Source organism: Mytilus californianus, unplaced genomic scaffold, assembly GCF_021869535.1.
Source record: "Mytilus californianus isolate M0D057914Y unplaced genomic scaffold, xbMytCali1.0.p SCAF_4, whole genome shotgun sequence".
Lineage (NCBI taxonomy): Eukaryota > Metazoa > Mollusca > Bivalvia > Mytilida > Mytilidae > Mytilus > Mytilus californianus.
In genome coordinates, this window is record NW_026262690.1 from 92285701 (window position 1) to 92308479 (window position 22779).

Consider the following 22779-nt stretch of genomic DNA (forward strand, 5'->3'; position numbering starts at 1 on the left):
ATTTGAGTTGTTTATACATAAAAATGTATTTCTGCAGAATGTAAGATAATAAGAAGTAAAGGTTTAAGATTTGAAAAAGTGAACAGTTAGGATTTTAACTTTGGACTTCTTTAGTCCCAGATTGAACAGTGATTGGGATTGTTTATAAACAAAATGTACTGAAGTTCATGAAAGATAATAAGAAGTCTAAAAATATTCGATCGGAAAAGTGAAAAGTTATGATGGAATTTAAATTTTAACAGTTATTTTGATTGTCTATATACAAAATGTACTTCAACTGAATCATGATTTAGAGTATAGATTATAGGTTGGAATACATCAATTTTATTGGTGTGTTTGAGATAGTAAAAGCTGAATGATTTTATGTTAACTGACAAAACCAATATGTTTACATGAAGATTGTGTAGATATTATTGAGGATTTAATGACATATTTGTGTATTGCAAAGAATTTTTTTAATACATCATCGTATTTCATTTTTTACCAATTTAAAAAAATATATATATATATGGCAATTTATGATATCCAGAATTACCAAGATTGATGCTTAGAATAATTTGAATGTAATCTTGGAAATTACTTTTTATGATTATCCAGGGATTTAAATTATGGAAGTTTACTTTTTATGATTATCCAGGGATTTAAATGTGTTTTTGATGTTTTAGCAAAAAGTAAAAGAATGGGAAAATTATGAAAAATCTAAATCAGACTGCATACAGTTACTCAAGAAAGCTGAAGCTGAACTTGAAAAACCACCTGCAACCTCAGGACAAGAATTAGCCGAGAAAGATCTGCAATCTAAAAGAGTAAGTAGAATATAAGTAAATATGTGAAAAAAAAGTAATTTTATTGATTTTTGATGTATTTCATGTATCAGATGTCTGTAAATATACTTAGATAAAAATCAAATGATAACGCACAGTAAGAACATATTTATAGATGTTTATCAGAGATAAGTAATATTTATTTATGTCGGAAGGGAAGTAACTCTACCTAACTTTGAAAGTTTTCCAAAAATCTTCTTTACAATTCATAAATTGGTTTTATCATTTGCATTATGATAAGCTTTTAATGATAATCAAGAATATTAAACCATTTTTAATAAAAGACAAGTGAATAGGCAAAATAAGGTTAATTAGTATGTCTGGTTTTCCAAATGTTTTTCTTAGAATCAGTGTTTCCCAGAAAACAGAAATAGCATCTTGAATATATTAACTATTTTTGGAATACTTTTTGATATATTTAATTGGGAGATATTATTGAATGAAGTATTTGACCAGTATTCAATCTTACAATTTCCATGCTTACAGGAACTTCAAAGAACATTGGACAAATTGAAAGGCAGTATAAATGACATGCAAAAGTTAAATGCTGTCTTGGCAGAGGGCGCTAGTCGTGAGAGGAAAGGACCATTAAAAGTGGAGATCTCTGAAATAGACAAAAGACTTGACAATGTTTCCACCAGACTTAATGCTAAGTTGGCTGATCTGGAAGCAACAATCGCCAAATGGACTGAATATTACAAGAGACTTAATAACTTCTGTGAATGGTTAAATACCAAAGAGTCAAATCTCAATGATGTGTTTGAAAACAAATCTGCCCAGCCTGAAGAACAGCTGGACAAAGCAAATGTAAGCTATTATCATTTTCCAGTTAACCTTGCCTTGTTTTTCTGTTTTGTACTGATTGTAGAACAGAGCAGAAGTTTTAAATCTTGCAACACATTGATAAATTTAGTTTAATTTTAGAATTTCACAATTTTGAATGGTTTGAAAAAGTTTAACTTTAAACAATGCGATTATCTAATACATATTCCCTTGTTTTATTTGGATCATTGATTTGAATGTTATCAGAATTTTTTGCAAAAAATAACTTTGTCTTTTTTTGTATTTATGTTTGTTTTATGATGTATCAAGTTGCAGCATGATGTTTATAACTTGTAGGCTTTTAGATTATCTGAGTAAAATTTGTATGATTCTTGAAAGTATAATTGTAATACAGTGAATTTGCATATCTTCATGATCGGTTTGATTTTGCCTTTTAAATTGCCAATTCAAAGTAATTCTTTAATAACCTTTTTTTAATAAAGTTACTTTTTAATCATTTGTATTCTTGCTTTTCAGGATATTTCAAGAGAGGTATATGAAAACAGGGTAACATTAGATAATTTGGAAAAAGATGCAAGGGGCTTGTCTCAAAACTTCAGATCAAGGGAGACATCAGCTCTCAAAACAAAACTGGCAAGTGTCAGACGTCAGTGGGAAAACCTGTGTTCCAGAGCTAAGGATAGAAGTTCTGCCCTGACAGGAAGTGTTGCTCACTGGCAAATGTACCAGAACCTGTCCCAGCAACTGTTACCATGGATGGAGAAAGCTCAAAGATACTGTGCTACTGAACTTCCTAAATGTTCCTCGTTGGAAGAAGCAAAGGACTTATATAATCTTCACCAGGTGAGAAATGATGGGGAGTTTAATGAATAAAGCATACAGAAAATAAATTCTATTAACATGACAGTTTCTTTTAAAAAGACTTTTAGGGCTCAGGAGGGTAGAGCAGAGCTTCCAAAATTATTTTAAGCCAGCCTGACATTTTATATATTATCCCGATTTTAATCCCTTAAGACTAAATAAACAAAAGGCAGTTATGGTAATCAGTTGTCGAGTTGGCCATCCCAATGATTGACATTAAAAAAAAAATGATATTAAACTTTCTTTGATTCAAATTCGAAGTTCTGACGTAAACTGTTAAATTGGCAGTGCATCATTCGAAGTGTGCAACATCAGCATACTTATATCTGCCTTAGACTCTTTATTTGTGCAAAATAATGTTGTCAAAAACTTTACTTTCGTTTTTAAATCTAATACCGGATGTTATCTTGACAATGGTAAAACATGGACCAGAGACGGATACGTAAATTCCGTGTATGTTTGCAAAGCATGAATGAGTTACAGTAGCTCTTTCTACCTTATTTCTTCAAGAAAATATTCTAAATAATTGTGAGATAAAGGTATCAATGACAATTTAACAATTTTTTGAAGAAATTAGGATGCATAATTAAATTTCACACCTGCGCACACATGTACTAGTTCAAACAGAGACATGTCTCTGGTTCAAACAACGTGGTTATGACGATTTTTCATTTCACCTTTTTAATTTTTTCATCAAATCATATTTGTAAATGTATTTCTGATAATTTAAATATTTTTGACTAAATTAATTAGATGCAAACCGCTGAAATGTAAGAAAATAACTTTGAATAGACCGATCAATGTCCGGTTCAACATAGTTTACCTGTCACCTGAACAGGTAAATTTCAGCTGTTCAACAACTAATTAGCCTTGATTAAAATGAGAAGGTATTAAAGTAGGGGTTGTTTTGATAGTACTTAATGATCATGTCACTTTTATGACCGGAAATGTGTGGCTGTTAAAGGCAAAAGGTTGGGGCAAAAAGATCGCGAATTATGTTAAAATGACCGTCTCTTAAGAAAGCCTTGAAAACTAAAAAGTAGATGACCGTTTCATGCTTTGCCCAGCCGGACTTTTACCAGACATTATACAAATGTCCGGAATATATGACCGTTTTGGAAGCCTTGGGGTAGAGGTGATAGATAGCATTCCAAACTGTTTTGTTGTAATTTTGCATAATGACTACAGTTTGAACAAACTGATAAATAGCAAGAGAAAAGTTCATGAATTGTATAGAATTTTATTGAAATGGACGGAAATGGTTTTAAATAAATTGATTTTTTTTGTCAAATTGCAAGTGGCATATAATATCGATCTGAATGAATTACAAATCTGGTACAAAAGAAGATACATTATTTAATGGATGCTTGTATGTACTTAAAAGCTACCAGATAATTTTTATGTCCTAAAATAGATTATATTATCATGATTATGTCCTAAAATGGAATCGAGGGCTTTTAAAAATATGGTTAAATTTCTTGTTTCAGTCTTTTGTAAAAGAATGTGAAGAACAGCTCCCAATCTTTGAGAAATTAAACACAGAAGCAGGCTACCTGATGGACCAACCCAATGTTCCTCGTGAGATAGAGGACCTACAGATGAGATGGAATGACATCATCAGTTCTTCAGAAGACCGTAGTCATAAGGCGGAGAAGATGTATGGTGCATGGGCTGCCTATGATCAAGAGATCAGCAACTTTGACGAGGTTCTTGACAAACTACAGGGACGACTTGCTGAAGAACCCAATTTACATTCAACTGATGTTCAAGTTCTTGAGCATGAACTTGCTATTGGAAAGGTATGTTTCAAAAACAAAAATTACGAACTTGTCTAAAGTACAATTACCAAAATTTTTAAGGTAAAAAATATGAAAAAGTAAAAACAGTAAGACTGAACTCTTGTTTCAGGGCATTAAATGAATTTGTTCATTGAATTCCTGATTAAGGCAAATACCTGTCTAAATTGAACAAACTCCACAGTCCTAAGGGAATTGGTTTGAACCGGTTTCACCATTATTGATAAATTTTATTTTGATCTAAAACTTTAATGCAGGATATTCCTTTTACACATAAAGAATATAAAAGACAGGACAATTTAAAACTATATCTCCAAAAAATCTACTTATGATATTTATTATTTGAAGAAAAAAAATATTTTCGCAGTGAAAATAAAATGATTAATAGTACAAAATTATTTGATTATATTTTAGACTTTACAAGAGGAGATAAAAAGTCATCAACCACATCTCAGAGCTTTAGAAAAGCAGTTTGAGCAAGTAAAGAAGCATGCCTCACCAGAAGGTGTGCAAGCTCTTCAATCCAAGATGGATGCTGTTAAATTAGCATATAATAAGACATCTGAGGATGCTGCTGAGAGACAGAACATGGTGGGTGCTGCCGTCAGACATCGTCAAGATTTCTACGGACAGTTACAGGACTTTGAGAAATGGTTGAAGAAATCCCAACGTAAACTAGATACTGGAAATGAAATTTATGCCGATGAAGTTCCTGATCTTCAAGCTAAACTCAAAGTAAGGATGAACTTTTTTGCATTTTTATGAGGTATTCTATTATATATGGAAGGGAAATTTCAATAAGCTGCATTTTGGAAATCAAAGTAGAAAATAAAAACTTATCGAACCATCTTCTTTGTACTAAAACAACAGAAACAATAATCTTTGTTCTAATTAATTCCATTTAGTTGAATTTGAATTAAACCAGGAATAATACCACCTTTGTGGTCTTATGATAGCATGTTTATCTCAAGTTCTAGAGGTCCCAAGCTGTGTCAAACAAAAGATGTAGTAATTCGGTATTTACTGCAACTCTATAAAGCTTGTAAGAGTAATATCAAATATATTTTTTCTGAGTCAGAAATTGTATCAAATAGAAATTTTTCTGGAAATATTTATATTGATTGAAAGGTAGCTCATTACATATCCACCTCAGTATATGATTGTCTAGTACACAGCAGGGTAAATTCATAAATCATTAATATGTTACTGTCCTCATTTTGCACAAAAAACTTGCTGCTGGACATGAATAAGCAATCACTTATCATCATAGATGAAAATTTGTTATCCTCAAAAGAACCTTTATCATATTGATATATTTATATTTTGCTGCTTTGATGAATTTGATGCATAATTTCAACTCTTTGCTTCCCTTGATATGTCTTTTACATTAATGAAAATATTTACTTCTTTAGGAATTGAGAGCTGAATGTGAAGGTCATGAACCTATGTTTAATGCCTTAACTCAAGAATTTAAAGACCTTATTCAAAACTGTAGCGAGGAGGAAGCAGCCATGTTGAGAGATAGGTTTGACCGTATGATGGCTGGATACTCAAAAGTAGAGGACTTAATAAAAAATAGAGAGGATTTATGTGAACAATGGGTTAATTATTCCGGTGACCAAAAAGACGTCCAGGCAAAGTTAAAATCTCTCCAACAGAAACTTCAACAACCCGACATCAGTGAGGAGGAGGTTAATAAGATAAACAAAGAGGTAGAAGCCTTACGTAAAAGTATGGCTCCCTGGAATCGTAAGAAAGAACAACTGGATGATTTAATGGGCACTGCACAACTTGTCATTAAAGACAGAGCTACTCAAAGGACATTGCACTTTGGTACAGAGCTTCAGGCTCTTGAAAACATGTGTGATTCCGTGTCCACCAATGCCTCACAGAAACAAGGACATTTGAGTGAATTACATCAACTGTGGGATGAGTTTGATAATAAGAAGGGCAATCTTCTTGGTAAATTACAGACTTTGGGTGATAAGATACAGAATAGTAAAGTGGACTCCTCGTCATTACAGGGCATCAAAGAACTTGTGAATGAAATAGAGGTAAATTTCTTGTTTCTAAATTAAGTTTTCTGTTAGATTTGTGTATTTGAATCACTTGAAATTCTTACTATCGTTCAGATAACAGAAAAATTATATTTTGATAATTGCAAATAAAGTGCATTTTGAAATAAGAATTACTGCAAAATGTGAAATTGTAAGGCAGTCTTGATGGAATTCTCATCTTTCCTTATTCGTTGTACAAATAAAAACATTCACTACTTTCAGCATAAAATGATTAGATGGAGTTGTCTTTTTATAGGTCCGTCTTTCTGTCCGTCTGTCTGTCTGTCCGTCTGTCTGTCCAGCGTAAACATGTCGCACCGTAACTTGAGAATGACTTATCCAAATTTCATGAAACTAAAATAGTTGTTTCTTATGATGGTCAAACGATCTGTATACTTTTTGGTGAAAATAAGATTACAACTTTTTGAGTTACGGGACTTAGTAACTAAAACAGGTGTTTGTTTTTATCACATGTCGCGCCGTATCTCAAAAACAGTTTATGATTATTGCTTAAAACTTAACACACTTCTTAGTTATATTAATCTTAAGATCTGTATACTTTTTGGTGATTATTCAAAATTTTATTTTTGAGTTATTGAGTATTTTGTAAAAAAAGGGGGAGGGGTTTTTCACATGTCGCGCCGTATCTCAAAAACGATTTATGATTATTGCTTAAAATTTTACACACTTCTTAGTTATATTAATCTAAAGATCTGTATACTTTTTGGTTTTGATTCAAAGTTTTATTTTTGAGATATTGATTTTTTTTTTTTTTAAAAGGGGGGTTTTCACATGTCGCGCCGTATCTCAAAAACGATTTATGGTTATTGCTTAAAATTTTACACACTTCTTAGTTATATTAATCTTAAGATCTGTATACTTTTTGGTTTTGATTCAAAGTTTTATTTTTGAGATATTGATTTTTTTTTTTTTTAAAAGGGGGGGTTTTCACATGTCGCGCCGTATCTCAAAAACGATTTATGGTTATTGCTTAAAATTTTACACACTTCTTAGTTATATTAATCTAAAGATCTGTATACTTTTTGGTTTTGATTCAAAATTTTATTTTAGAGATATTGAGTTTTTTGTAAAAAAAAAAAGGGGGTTTTCGCATGTCACGCCGTATGTCAGAAACTATTTATGCTTATTGCATAAAAATTCACACACAAGACGACGGGCGTATCATGCGCTCATGGCGCAGCTGTTTATTTAAAAATGTAAAAAGTTGGTGACATTAGTTGTTCAATTTGATTTCATGTTAAATTTGTTAACCAATTTTATAAATTAAAGTTACTTTTAAGAATTTTGTATCGTTACTTCTGTTTTTCAAAATTGAACTTTATTGCGTTTGGAATAATGTAAAATATGAACAGAAAAAATTGTTACTTATAGCAACAAAAGTAAATCAGAATTGATTTGTTAAATTTGCCACAAATAGAGAACTAAACAAAATAAGAATTTAAAGTCTCCTTTTGTGGGTAAACAGCATTGAATATGTTAACACTTTCAATTCACTTTTTATACATTTTAACACTTGCAAATTTATTCATTAGGAGGCTCGAGATGACATGTATGCAATGAACCCAGAATATGAACAACTGAGAGAACTAGGAAGACAGCTGCAGCAAGCTGATACAACAAAAGGAGGAAGTGCTACTGATTCCCTGCGACAAGTCAATAAGGCATGGGACCAGGTTCAGGCTCTTTTGGCAGACAAGTACCAAACCTACAGTGGTGTGGCCAACTTATGGCAGCAATACAATGATAACAAACAAAATGTTGGACGTGTATTGGAAGATGTACAGCCACAAGTTCAACAGGAAATGGCATTTACTTCCCCTGATGAAGTCAAAAAGGCTTTGGATCAGCACAAGGTAATTTACTGTCAATTGTGAAAGTTCTTAGCACTAACGCAGTACAACATTTGTTCGATTCTCACATGGACTGATTTCTTTTGGATATAAAAACTTGATAATCTTATGAGACTATACTTCATTGTTGTAATTTTAGAAGTTTTTTCTTTGAGATTAATTTTCTAATTTTAATAATTGTTATAATAAATTACTGTATAATATGGCAATATTTTTTACAATAAAACTTTTATGAATATTTGGAAATGATATTCTCTAAATGAAAATATTTACACCACTCACCAGTATCTGACCTCTTAATATATTTTTACACACTAAATGGTAATTATTTTTTATTTGCAGAATGCTGAATTTGAATTGCATGCAAACCAATCACAACTTGACCAGATGAACAATAAGGGATTACAGTTGTTAGAAGAACTGAAAAACTGCCCCAACTTTGATGTGTCTGTCCTTGAACGTGACCTTGATGAAGTCAACCATAAATGGGAAACATCAAATTCAGTAAGTGTTGTGTATTCAGCTTAATCTTTCATCGCTGTTCTTTAGTTAGGGTATTGCTGTGTTGTTTTCTGAAATATACATAACAAATGTGCTTAAAAGAAAGTTCAAATCCACAGTAATGGATATGATCAAATATTCAAAATGCATAAATTTTGAAAGTTAATAAAAAAACATTATGAAATATTTGTAATACATTGTAAATCCTAGAAAAAAGGTGATTTAAAAGAAAATTTGTAGAATTAAAGTTAAATAGTAATGCATATATGTGATAACTTTCACGAAACAATAAAAAAATATATGAAAATATACATCTGTGAACCTTATTTACAGCTTCAACATAATTAGTTCAGAAATCCCTGAATGAAACAAAAAATCATTTAATATAATTATTTTGAAATATTGAATTTTAATAGGAAATTGAACAACACAAAGAGAACCTAGAAGCTCAGTTGATCTGTTGGGACCAGGTCATGTCTGGCAAAGAGGAAATAGAATCGTGGATGAATACCATGAATACTAAACTGGCCGACAGTCTGACACATTTTGATGATGCTGTTAGTGTGGAGTCCTGTCTCATGAAATATAAGGTAATTTAGATTGAATTTCATTAATTTCAGGAAGAATTTTTAAACTTAAATTTTTGGTCAGTTTTAAGGTGTGTTTTGTTAGTGCGGTCATCTTTAAAGGAGAAAAAGAGTATTCCTTGAAAAGGGAAATCAAAATCAAAATATCTGTATTTCTTAAAAGAACAATCTGTTCTGCATTTACCTTTTAAATAAACTTTCTTATATTGACTCAAGACAATGTTATTCAGCATAAATGATTTGACAACAGCTTCAACTCATGCATATGATGAAGGAGTAACTTCAGTCCCATAAACTTGCCCTGAACAGTGTCATCACAGAAATTCATATAATTCTGATTTTATTTTTGTAGGAGGAAGCTCCATACTATGCTGATGTTATCAGTGAAGTTCAGCAGAAAATAGCAGACTTACAGGAACTGAACAAAGGGAGACCAATCCCTGAATTATCAAATTCCCAAGACGAGATACAAGAGAAATTTGACAAATCTTCTACGATGGCTAATCAGTTAGAGGCCATCATGGCTAACTTCTCAGATGAGAGAACTAATCTACAGAGAGCTATTGAGCAAGAAACTGATGCTATAAATAGAATCAAAGATAAATTAGCCAAATGTGACGATGTCTCTGGTTCCGATGAAGATCTGGTCAGAAGACTTCAAAATACCAAGGTGAGTGATTGTTCTTCATTGCTGCCTTCTTTGTAACCATGGAAATAGTGAAAGGATATATTTCTAGTATTTTTAAAAAGAACACAAACCATGTTAGTTTATTATAGTTTTTTTCAAATTTTAATTGTTGATGTACGATGATGGATTGAAAATGTAAATAAGGTGTATCATTATACAGATTTAACATATATTTTGTTTAATAACAGGAACTTCAAAAAGAACTTGAAGAGCATGAAAGAAACATAAAAGCCCTGCAGGACAAAACAGCTGCTTTACAGGATAAATACCCGTCTGCCGAGACAAGCAACCTTGCCAAGGATGCTGTCGTCCTTGGGAAGAAGTTTGACACTGTTGTAAACCGTGGAGATAAGATAGCTGACATGCTTGAAAGCACTCTAGAACAACACTGTCAAGATGCTCAACTCCAGGAACAGAGATGGCTTAATGCAGCTAAAGAGAAATTAGCTTGGTGTGGAGACATCTCTGGCGATAGATACAGTGTAGAGGGAAAATTAGCAACTATCAAGGTAGGTATTCTACATTTTAAGATTGTAAGCTGTAAGATCTTTAGCCTTTTATGACCAGTCAAGATTAAAAACAACTGAGTTAAAGTACTGATTGGTTTACATATGTTTATACAAGGTATTTAATGTTTTGTTTTTTTATTAATATGATAATCATCCGCCAGGATGTTTGTTAAAGAAAAAAAAAATCTGAAAATAAATTCAGATCATGGACTATTCTATTTTTTACAGGACTTGATAGCTGGTTTGAAAGATGGAGAACAAAAGAAAGATTTAGCAGCAGCTAAGTTAGACACACTGAAAGCTGTCTTACCCAGAGAAAGACAAGCTGAATTAGAGAGACAGAGGAAACAAGCTGACAAAGAATTCCAGGACTTAGTCAAACAACTACAGCAAACGCAGTAAGTGCAACAGAACACTAGTGCTAGACTTAGATACTACGCTCTATTTTGTTGGTGAATTTAATCAAATTTGAGTTACCCATCTGTTTAAAAAAAATAACTGGTTCAAACCATTCCTGATAATTTCCACTAAAGTAAAGTATCTCGGTTATAACATCATCTATTATATAAAAGAGAACAAATTAAAATTTTGATTATCCTTTCACAATTGATAACTGATGTTTACTGATGATGCAAAACAATGGAAAGTGAAATTTTTTGTCCAATATTTTACCAACATGTTTGGATTGCAATGAAAAAACAATTTGACCTGTTGACTGTATCAGTATATTTTTAGGAACAAATTGGAAGGATCTGTTGACCAGTGGATGGAGTATGATAATAAATATGAAGGACTTTCTCAATGGATCAAAGATATGGAAGGCAAAGTCAGAAACGAAGGCAATCTGAAAGCTGACCTGCCAGGCAAAACTCAACAGGCTGAACACTTCAGTGTATGTATAAAATTATCTAAATTATATTTACTTCTTTTTTATATGGATAAGGGGGGAATAAAAAATGATTAAACAATGCAGACCATGGTTAGATAATAAAAAGCCCAAAACACTAACAACAGTCCACAAAACACTGCCCTGAAAACTAGAAGAAGCATGCAAAACTAACAAAAAAAAGCAGGGGATATCAGGATTTCTCAAGAATGGTTATTCTACTGCTAAAAGTGTTTTTTTATAATGTCAAATTTACTGATATAATTATTGAAATTATTGAAATAAAATGATAGAAAATAAAGTGACCTTTAAACTTTTTGATAGGACATTTTTTAATATCCTATAAACTAGAACAGTTTGCAATAATTCAAATTCTTGAAGAAAAATTAATAGGAACAGGGCATATTTGAAGTTAAATGCTCACAAAATGTTCAGCTGACATTTTGTGAACAAGAAAAGAAGACTAATAGCAATTAAAACAGTAAGTTCAACTCTTTGACCAATAATTTTTTTTAGACCCATGCAATTTAATAAACAGTAAAACATTTGTCTTACACCATGTTCACATAATTCTTACTATCATTTCTTTCAGGACTTGAATGAAGATATACAGAGACACAGACCTCAATTTGAAGCCTTACGTAACGAGGCCTCTGAGATCTCTAACACCACAGGTGATGGTAGAACTGCTACATATGCTGCTCAGCTCTTGTCAAGATATGAGACACTGGCCAATAATGTTAATGTAAGTAAAGGTGATATTAGAATTAGCTGTAGTCTGAAGAAATGTTACATTTAGAGAAAAAATTAAATGTAAATAGTTGTATCTTACTGAAATTTATAATCTTATACAAATTTGTTTTAACAAATTTTAAAACTTTAAGTGATATTTTGATATAGGTATGTACTGTTGGTTTAAAACAACTTTTGAGCTGTAAGCATTGCTTTCGTATTTATTCACTTTCATAGTTAAACTAGAACAAACAAGAAACCTATTTAAACTGAACTTACCAACTGGAACATACAATAAATATTCTGTTATAGTTATTCAACCTGTGATGCATTGCTTTATCTTTCAACCTATTTTCTTATAATTTTGGTCAATTTTTACTTGTCATTTGTAGGAACAATGTGAACGTTGTGACCAGAATGCAGAACAACACCAAGACTACCTAAACAAATATAAACACTGTACGGACTGGTTAGAAGGTGCCCTACAACAGTTAGAGGACTGTAGTGATCTGGCTGATGACCAAGACAGTCTACAAGCTAAACTACAAAATGTTGAGGTGGGTTTAGTATCTCTTTTTGTCGTTTATATTTGTAAGTTAGAGGACTTTCATAAGAATTTGGCTACATTTTCAGATTGTGAGGGTATTTGGTACACATAGTGTGTCACATAGAATTTGATTTTTATATATCCTTGAAAAAGCAGTTTTGTCATATTTGATTTTCGTAAATTGTTTTGTTATAAATTAGGCCGTTAGTTTTCTCAATTGAATTCTTTCATATTTTTCATGTCAGGGCCTTTTATAGCCGACTATATGGTATGGTTTTTTCTCATTGTTGAAGGCCATATGGTTGCCTATAATTGCTTACATCCACTTCATTTGAACTTTGGTGTATAGTTGTCTCATTGGCAATTATACCACATCTCCTTATTTTTATATTGTTTAAACTTGTGTTTATGTAGTTAACAGAAAGTCTATAGGCTTTTGTTTTCTCAAAGTTATTTATAACAAAATTTCGGTAACCTTAGATCAATTTTGGACTTTCACCTGTAATGATCTTAAGATAGATTTTGCTCCCTATACATCAATTAAGTTGAAATAAATAGCAAGTACCTGCAGGTCTTAAAAATATGAGTTGTCTCATAATACCTGAATAAAAATCATGCAAATACGTTTTATAGGATATATTGGCAGACAAAGAAGAAGGTCTTTCTAAGTTTAATGCTGCTCTGGAAGCTGGTGAAAAGCTCTATCCAAATACCTCAAATACTGGAAGAGAAGCAGTCCGCAAGGATCTGAGATCACTTCGTGAGAAATGGGAATCCTTCAACGACAAACTCAATGACACCCAGCGCTCGCTTGAAAGTAGCCGCATGCAGTGGACTACCTTTGATGATAATTATGATCAGCTGTTGAACTGGGTGTCCGATATGGACAACCAAGTCCAGCAAGATGAAGAATTAAGGAATACTTTACAAGAAAAGAAAGCCATGCTTCAGCATTACAGGGTATTGTTAAACTTTGTGATAGAATCATAACACACAGTTGATTGTTGTCTTGTTTCATTTTGCAGTAGCTAACAATTTTAAATATAAAAATGTCAAACATGGATGCCTTGCAGACATAGTAATAAATTGTGAGTGATTTGTTTAACAAAGTTTTTTTTCATTGCTGATTAAAACCATAGTGTTAATATTTATAAACTTTATTTTGATACTGATTAAAACTTTTAATTTAATGCTACTTAAAAATGTGGTTTTTTTTTTAAATTAATGCTGAGTTTTTTAACAGTTAATGCTAAGTTTTTAGACTACGGTATTAATTTTTTTTTTTTTTTTATTTAAACTTCAGTTCTTATCAAGGTATGAGACACAGGCTGAAATAAATGTTATTTGAAACTTTATGTAATGATTTTCCTGAAAGATAAGGATGTTTGATAAGTATGGTAATGCTACATAGAGAAGGTTGCTATAAACGATATAACTGAATAAATAGACATTTTTTTATGTTCATGTCAAAAGAATTCAAGGTTTTTGTGTCTCCATGAAATTTTAATGTTGCTAAAATAAGATTAATTAAAACTAACAATACTAGTACAGCTATGAACCAAAAAAAAATAACAAAATAATTGATAATTTACATCATAGAAAATCTGATTAAATCAGTTAATGATTAAGAAAGAATTTGGAGGTTGTTTTTTAATCACTAATTATAAGACAAATTTGCTAAATTATTAAATGTCAATATACAGGCAAATAACGAAAAGGGAAAAAGGACATCATGCTTGAAATAAAAATAGCATTCTTTTACCATACAAGTTTAAAGTATAATTTTATAAAAAGTGTTATTTCAGAACAGTGGTAGAATTTAAGATTTGTTACTTTAAAGTGTTAATATTTGAAATCTCTATTTGCTACTGTAAAATGTTGATTTGTGACTAAGTATTTTTGTCTGTGTGATGTGATGTTAAAACAAAGTTTAATTTTAATCATGTAATGCTGGGAGTTGGATGAAGAGTTTTTGGTTTAACATTTTCTGCAGTAACATTGTCATGTATTTTGGCTTGCTAAACTAAATATGTGACATAAAAAAGCTAAAATATTGAAGTGTTAAATCAAAAACTTTACATTGTGATGATATAATGTGATATGCACTTTTTTGTATGATGAAGAGATTTTGAAAATCTTATTACATATATGACATATTTGGTATAATTTAAAAAATCCAGTAAACACAATTTTATTTCCAGATCTAATGTTTGACAAAGTCTTCTGTATTAAGGGTCTGTGAAATAATTGAGGTCTTTACAAAATATTATTAAATCACTCTCTGGCAAATTCAAAAAAAAATTTCAACATCTTTTAAAATATGCATTATTGATATCTATAAGCCCACCCTTTCTCTAATTTGAATCTGCTCTTGGTCTGTTTGCTATTACTTAAATTTGTTTATTATCTGGATTTAATTTTTTAGAGGTTGTAAGATGTTTGATGAACTTTAAGAACAGTGACATATATTTTTCACCATTTTGTGTATGAAATAAAATTATATCTTTATTCAGACTCGTTGCCAAGACATATTATCCCATCAGACAATGATAGACAGTGTTGGAGATAAAGGAGCTGCCCTCTCCTCTCAGCAAGCCAAGGGCAAACTTAAAAGACTGAACGATGAATACAGGGCACTTTGTACAGCTGCACAGGTAAGAAAGTTTCTTCTAAACAGGCATTGGGCAAACTGAAAACACATGCAGTGGGAACACTGAAAAGACTAAATGATAAATACAGGGTATTTTGTATAGCTCCTTGGTTTACAATTCTGCTCCAAGTAATTAAGGAGAATAGAGTAATTAGGGCCCCGCCGAATGGCGGATGCCCTATTGTGGTCAGTCTGTCTGTCCGTCTGTCCGTCTCTCCGTCTGTCCGTCCATCCTTAACAAATTGTGTCCGTTCTATATCTAGAGAACCGTTAGGATTTCAAAGTTTATACTTGACATGTATATTAACCAACACCAGAGGGTGTGTCATAATGTATGTACAACTTCCTAGGTCAAGGTCAAAAACTTTGGTTTTAGTTGACAGCCCCATGTCCTATGGTAAAGATCGTGTCCGCTCTATATCTTGAGAACGGTTATGATTTCAAAGTTTATACTTGACATATATATTAACCAACACCAGAGGGTGTGTCATAATGTATGTACAACTTCCTAGGTCAAAGGTCAAGGTAAAAAACTTTGGTTTTAGTTGACAACCCCATGTCCTATGGTAAAGATCGTGTCCGCTCTATATCTTGAGAACCGTTATGATTTCAAAGTTTATACTTGACATGTATATAAACCAACACCAGAGGGTGTGTCATAATGTATGTACAACTTCCTAGGTCAAAGTTCAAGGTCAAAAACTTTGGTTTTAGTTGACAACCCCATGTCCTATGACAAAGATCGTGTCCGCTCTATATCTTGAGAACCGTTATGATTTCAAAGTTTATAATTGACATGTATATAAACCAGCACCAGAGGGTGTGTCATAATTGATGTACAACTTTTTAGGTCAAAGGTCAAGGTCATAAACTTCGGTTTCAGTTGACAACCCCATGTCCAAAGATAAAGATACAAATTTTTTACCACACATTATTCACAGCGGGCCCCACAGAGATGGCTCCCATCTCAATGATATCTACTTAAAACAAAGATGGTGCACAGGTTTGCTCCCAATAGTCAAGGTCAAACTGAAACACTGAAGTGATAGATACAATGCACTCTGAAACTGCATATGAAGGCTCACAACAAGCAAAGGCCTAAGTTAAAAGGTCTAAGGATTTATAATAGGCACTTTACAGGTGCACAGGAAGAGGCTTAGCAAGCCAAGGGCAATCTCTGAGGCCTGAATGATGAATATGGAACACTGCTTTATAACTACATAGGAAAATTTCCTCCTTCCAAGAGTAAGCATGCTAAAAGATAAAATATATTGTGAAGTAACCCATTTTGCTGGTAACATAGCAGAATATATATTAGCTGTGGGAAAGTTTTATCCGCTGTATTTATTGATAAAGGTAGTGTTCACATTTAATATATAAATTTATAACTCAGATAAATACACAGTTTATTTTTTTACATATTATTTTAATTCTTTTTAGTTTAAGCAGTGTGATAACTTTGTAATAAGATTTTAAGCCCTTTTCACAGGCTATTCTGAACAAGTTATTATTTGAACTTGAAATTATTTTTAATTATGGAATTTGCATTATTTCTTGTGCTTGAAATTTTTAATGAATTCCATGTTTATTCTGTATTTTGATGTTCTGTGCTGCGCACAACACTTTCTATTACAAAGAAGATAGTGCATTTTCAATAGAATGTACTGTGCCGCGCACAACACTATCTTTACAAAATACATTGTGTGGAAAGTGTTATGCACCGCTCAAAACATAATAATACTTAATAAACATGGAATTTATCAAAAATTTCAAACACATGAAATTATGCAAATTCCATAATTAAAAATAATTCCAAGTTCAAATAATAGCCTGTTACTGGTAAAAAGATAGAGCATGCCTTTTTACCCTTCAAAATTCATTTAATGGAATAGCCATAAAAAATAACTAAATTACTTTAATGTGTATTTTATATTTTTAGAATCAAGTTAAGACTGCAGAGGAACATGTTGACCAACATCAGCTTTATCATGATGCACATCAGCAATGTCGTGACTGGATGAACATGACTAAAGATAAACTCACTGTGTGTGCCGAGGTTACTGGAGATAAACAAGCATTAAATAACAGACTTGACAGAGTCCAGGTAAGCGATTTTTTCTTTTATTTGAATCACTTTGTTAGTAGCATTATAAATTAAAAATCCAGAATGAAACTTTCCAAATTCAATATGAAGCAGTCTTTTGCCGGTACCTGTATATCCAATATATACTGTTGCACTGATGAAAAGTCATTGAGGATTAGAAGACACACAAAGAAAGAAAATTCAGTTTGGATAAATCTTTTATTGGGATCATGATGTTCGGTAAACTTGTTCCTTAAACTGAAAATTGATCTGTTTCATGTGTATATGTAAGGAAGTTGAAGTACTATATTTGGATAAAGTTAAACAATTACAAATTATTTATAGGATTTGATGACCTCTTTGAGAGATGGAGAAAAGAAAGTTAAAGCAACTCATGTTCAGGGAGAGAAAACATTACCACAGACAGCCAGACAAGGTCAGGCCCACATTAATGGTGAACTGGAGTCTGTGACACAAGATTACGAGACATTAGCTACCAAACTGGGAGAGACACAACAAAACTTGACTCACTCTATTCAAGCTTTACAGGCTTATGATGGTTCATGTGAGTCCCTAAATAGATGGTTGAGAGACGTAGAGGCTCAGATTAAAGACCTCGAACTGAAATCAACACTACCTGAAAAACAAGCTCAGGTTGAAAAATACAAAGTAAGTTGTCTTTTTGTTTTTACGCTTTCTTTGGGCATCAAATTATTTAAGAATTGTAATTTTCTCTCTCTCGTATATTTGTTTTTGTATGTTTTCATGTACATACTGATTTTTTTCAAATTGACTTCAAAAAGTTTTAAATTTTGTGTTAAGTTTGATAAATTGTGTGGTAAGGTCACCTGAATCAATTTTTTCGCCATGGCACTACTCCAATACAGATAATTTTTTTTGAATAGCTCATAACAACTTTGAAATAAATCAATTGTAAGAAAATCGTTATTTTAAATTTTAGCCTTCAGCAAGGATCCGGAAATTTTTCCAGACAATTTCGGTCATTTTGAGAAGTTTGAAAAGTTGGTGCCCCTTTTCAAATTGCCGATATCAACTTGACTATATTCATAGCATCAACGAACATGACGAACTTGTATTGCTGTTTCATCGCATTTACTAAGTAAATGTCTTACCATTACCATGAAGGACAGTTTAGGGAAGGCAACAGTCTAAAATTGAAATGATTTTAATGACTCAAAATGGTTAATTTCTCAGACATTGCTAACGTTTCTTTCAATTTGACAAAAGTTAAAACCGGAAGTTTGCGATATTTTAAAGTACGAATAATTCCGGATTCATTTCCGGGATTTGTTTTGTTTATCAAATTAACAGGAAATCACCGGCTTTTTTATTTTATTACCTTTAAAGGTGTTTGAATATAACAGATAATAGTTGCACTCGTTTAATTTAGCATGAAATCAATTTGCATTTTACGATTAAATATTAAATTTGCTGAAGACAATTTCACGCATGCGTATTCCATAGTAAATAAAGCACATGTGTTACTCATGAAAAAATACTTTTTTCTACGTAAATTTAGATTTAATTTTTAAATCAGAATTGATGACTGTCTTTGATGAAAAGTAAATAAATAATGAACACACATGTCAGGGAACTTTAATGTTTTAAAGATATTATTCTGAACTTGTGATCACTGTCAGGTGTGAATTAAAACCACAGGTAAAAAGTGATTAGTGATCATTAGCCAATGTTTCCCGGAGGCATTGGTATAGATATTAGGAGGGCCCTCAGGATTATCAAACTATCTAGTGGCAGTTTTATTACAGGAAAGGGATTATAAACAAAAACAAGTGATCACAAGTGCAAAATGGCGATTACGAAATCCGATTTCAAACATTGAGTCAATGAAATGACCGAAATTACTTCTGTAAAAAAATAAAATTTGTCCTAAATCCCAATTACTCGTTTAGGACAAATAGTTTCATCTTAGGACATGACTGGCAAATATGATCGTTTCCGGACCCTTGCTTCAGTCATTAGGTTAACCTTTTTTTTTTATTAATCCAGGACTTGCAGAATGATGTTCACACAAGACAAGGTCAGTTTGATGATTTGAAGAATATGGCATCACAGGTTCAGGGTTCAGATTCCAGACTGATCAGTCTCAGTTCACAACTATCCACCAGATACCAGACAGCCAAGACAAATCTCAATGTGAGTCTGTTAGATATTTGTACTATTTTAAACACAAAATTGTGTGAACAATTTCATTAAATGATTTTCAGAAAGATGACATTTTTGGTTTGATGCAAATCTCAATGTGAGTCTGTTAAATATTTGTACTATTTTAAACACAAATTGTGTGAACAATTTCATTAAATGATTTTCAGAAAGATGACATTTTTGGTTTGATGAAAATTGAGTATGCACTGTAAGGAAAAAATGATTGTCAAAAATAGTTTTCATGTCTTCAGATTCATATATGAATAGATTGATTCACCTCCTCAAGAACTATTAAAATACAAGACAGTTATCTCTTATTTTATGGTACATGACTACATTCTTATCAAAAGTATAAACTATGCATTGTAGGATTTGATTGGCAAACTACGTAATCATGCACTAGAACACGAGACTTACCAAGAGAACTTCAGTGAATGTTCCGAATGGTTAGGAACCTTACTACAGAGACTACAGGTCTGTGCTGATATGGCTGGTGACAAACATGATGTCGAGGACAGACTTTCTAAGCTACAGGTAATTGTCCTATTTTTATTTCTCTTGCATTAGCCTCCTTTGAAAAGGACACCCATATTGTAATAAAATATGCAAAATAGAAATCTTTGATTATTGATGTTATCTCAGATAGGAACTGACCCAGCTCTTTGGTTTAATTATTTATTTATATTACATATAAGGCTATTAACTTTTACTGTGTAGATATATTTGATCAAGTTTATCAAAAAAGTTTACTTTATGCAGTATGGATTGGCAATTTTATTTCCATGTCTAATATTCTGTTTTGATATTTAGAATTTAAAGCTTTACTTTAGAATCAGTAGAACCAAAACTAGGAAAAGGAGATAGAATATAAGTTATAATACAAGTAATCCTTGCTTAAACAGAGGATTTAAAGATAGATTGCTTTGAAATTAAAAATAAACAAAATATAATTCTGTATTTGTTGTTCAATTTAGGAACTTGTAGCAGAAAAAGATCAAGGAGCTACCAGAATACACTACACTGTAGAATGTGGTGAGAAACTGTATCCCAGCACTGCTTCAGAGGGTCGTGATATAATCCGTCAGGAACTGAGAGGTCTACGTGAGCACTGGGAACAGGGTTGTGACGTGTTAGCAGAAACCCAACGTAAACTAGACACCACTTTACTACAATGGTCCTCTTATGATGAAAACTTTGAACAGTTCCAGAAATGGCTTCTGGATACTGAAATCAAACTGCGAGAGGATACGGACCTGAAAGCTACTTTGCCTGATAAAAAAGCTCAGTTACAAAATCACAGGGTAAATTGATAATTTCAGCATTTTATAAGTAAATTTTAGATAATAGGGTATTTTTCGAATTAAAAATTCCATTACTAAGAATGAATAGAAAGAGAAACTGTATAATTCCTTTGGATACATGTATAAAACTGTTTCACATGATAAAGTCATTCATAGAGATTTTGTATAGATTGAAAAAAAAGAATATGTAGTATAATATGTTATTCATAAAAAATAAAAAATATAATGTTTACCTGAATATCATTATCTTTTAAGGTGTTACATCAAGATATTGTATCTAGACAACATGTTATGGACAATTTACTGGACAAGGCTAGAAACTTGTCACAGTCTACACCCTCGGCTAAAGTGGCGAAATTTGTTGGAGAATTGCAGACCAAATACGAGAAACTATGTGATACATCGAAACAGATGTTAGACAAACTAGAGGCCTCACAGAAGGACCACCAACAGTACCAAGATATGTACCAGGACTGTCAGGACTGGCTTAACGCCTCACGGGAAAAAGTCGAGCTATGTGCCGATACCTCAGGTGATAAGATGTCACTGCAGAATAAACTAGAAAGACTCAAGGTAAAATAATTTTTTTTTTTTTTTCAATTATTCAGTTTTAGTAGGAAGAGCTATTTATAATACAGATTACTTACGCTGTAAATGATAAGGAAAAAAATCATTGCTATAAAAGTTATTGAAAGAAATTTTGCTTTAAGTTAAAAGACATTTTTGGTAAAACAACCTTGTTCATGATAAGCAGTAGATATGGGGTATCAGTTAATTGAGATAGTTGTGTAAATTCAATTATTATAACTTTTATGAAGTTAATGTGTTTGGATATGTTGAGGTATCAAAAACTATTTTAGATTTTAATTTTTTATGAACAGGAGTGTGCTGAGAAAGTTGGAGATGGTGAAAAGAAATTGAAAGCCACAAAAGAGCTTTGTGAAAAGACTACAAAGAATTCATCTCAACGTGGACGTGAGGTATTACGACGTGATATTGACCACCTCCAGTCTGAGTGGGAGGATTATCTGGCTCGTATACAACAGACTGAAGAGGACCTACAGACTGCAATGGTACAGTGGGGAGACTTCGAGTCCAAGTTCTCTGTATGTTCATCTTGGCTTAAAGACATGGAACAACAAGTCAAAAACTATGAATTGAAGTCTTCACTGAGAGAGAAACAAACTCAAGTGGAAAGATTCAAGGTAAATGAAAATAATATTTTTTAGTCTTATTAAATTGATGCATTAAAACCTTATTTTGAAAAAAAAAAGATACAAAAAATGTTTTCAACCACTCTCTTATTGGTCATAGAGCATGCCCTCATGTCTTGTTAACCATACCCCCAACAAAAATATATTGAAAAAAAGCTGAATCAATAGATGAAAATTGCTTCTTTGAATTCGTTATTGTTTATGGGGACTAATTTTTTGGGACTTGTAGGTATAGGTGAGCCACAAAATTAAGTGTTCAACAATATATAAATATCTGATGGGCTTGTATGCAGATTTTGTTAAAACAATGAAAAAACTATCCACGATTTTCTTAATCGTCAAAATTTAGTTTTAAAGGAAATAAATGAATGCACAGTTTCTTCTACCACTGGATTTTTTTTTTATAAATATATACAGTTAACTCAGAATTATTTATTAAGATGTGATATATTTTACTTTAGAAACAAAGAGAAGAGATTTTGTCTCATCAGCCAGAGATTGACAGATTTACAGATGACGCCCAGAATCTGATGCATACCAGTGCAGACGCCAGACTTAGTACACAAGTGTCACAGCTCACTAACAGATATAGAGGACTACTCTCACAAGTCAAGGTAGGTTGAAAAATATCAAATTTATATTATTAGTTCTTCTAAAAATAAAATTAAGAGACAAAGAGTTTGATTAATGCAGTCTAAATGAAGA

General features: G+C 32.0%; 1 protein-coding gene across 12 annotated transcripts in view; it reads left to right on the plus strand.

The window, feature by feature from the left end:
- The window catches only part of LOC127738901 (nesprin-1-like), a 244990-nt gene that overhangs the window by 65458 nt on the left and 156753 nt on the right, over positions 1–22779 (plus strand). For all 12 annotated transcript variants that reach the window (XM_052250385.1, XM_052250384.1, XM_052250389.1 and 9 more), the window contains 25 exons: positions 666–806; positions 1311–1631; positions 2124–2450; positions 3956–4267; positions 4679–4999; positions 5677–6318; positions 7875–8195; positions 8535–8696; positions 9110–9283; positions 9633–9950; positions 10157–10477; positions 10706–10875; positions 11213–11369; positions 11956–12108; positions 12488–12652; positions 13276–13602; positions 15156–15296; positions 17232–17396; positions 17721–18044; positions 19404–19550; positions 19929–20093; positions 20534–20860; positions 21116–21433; positions 21742–22065; positions 22536–22688. In XM_052250385.1, coding sequence (XP_052106345.1) covers positions 666–806; positions 1311–1631; positions 2124–2450; positions 3956–4267; positions 4679–4999; positions 5677–6318; positions 7875–8195; positions 8535–8696; positions 9110–9283; positions 9633–9950; positions 10157–10477; positions 10706–10875; positions 11213–11369; positions 11956–12108; positions 12488–12652; positions 13276–13602; positions 15156–15296; positions 17232–17396; positions 17721–18044; positions 19404–19550; positions 19929–20093; positions 20534–20860; positions 21116–21433; positions 21742–22065; positions 22536–22688 — 6396 coding nt within the window. The remainder of the gene's footprint in view (positions 1–665; positions 807–1310; positions 1632–2123; positions 2451–3955; positions 4268–4678; positions 5000–5676; positions 6319–7874; positions 8196–8534; positions 8697–9109; positions 9284–9632; positions 9951–10156; positions 10478–10705; positions 10876–11212; positions 11370–11955; positions 12109–12487; positions 12653–13275; positions 13603–15155; positions 15297–17231; positions 17397–17720; positions 18045–19403; positions 19551–19928; positions 20094–20533; positions 20861–21115; positions 21434–21741; positions 22066–22535; positions 22689–22779) is intronic.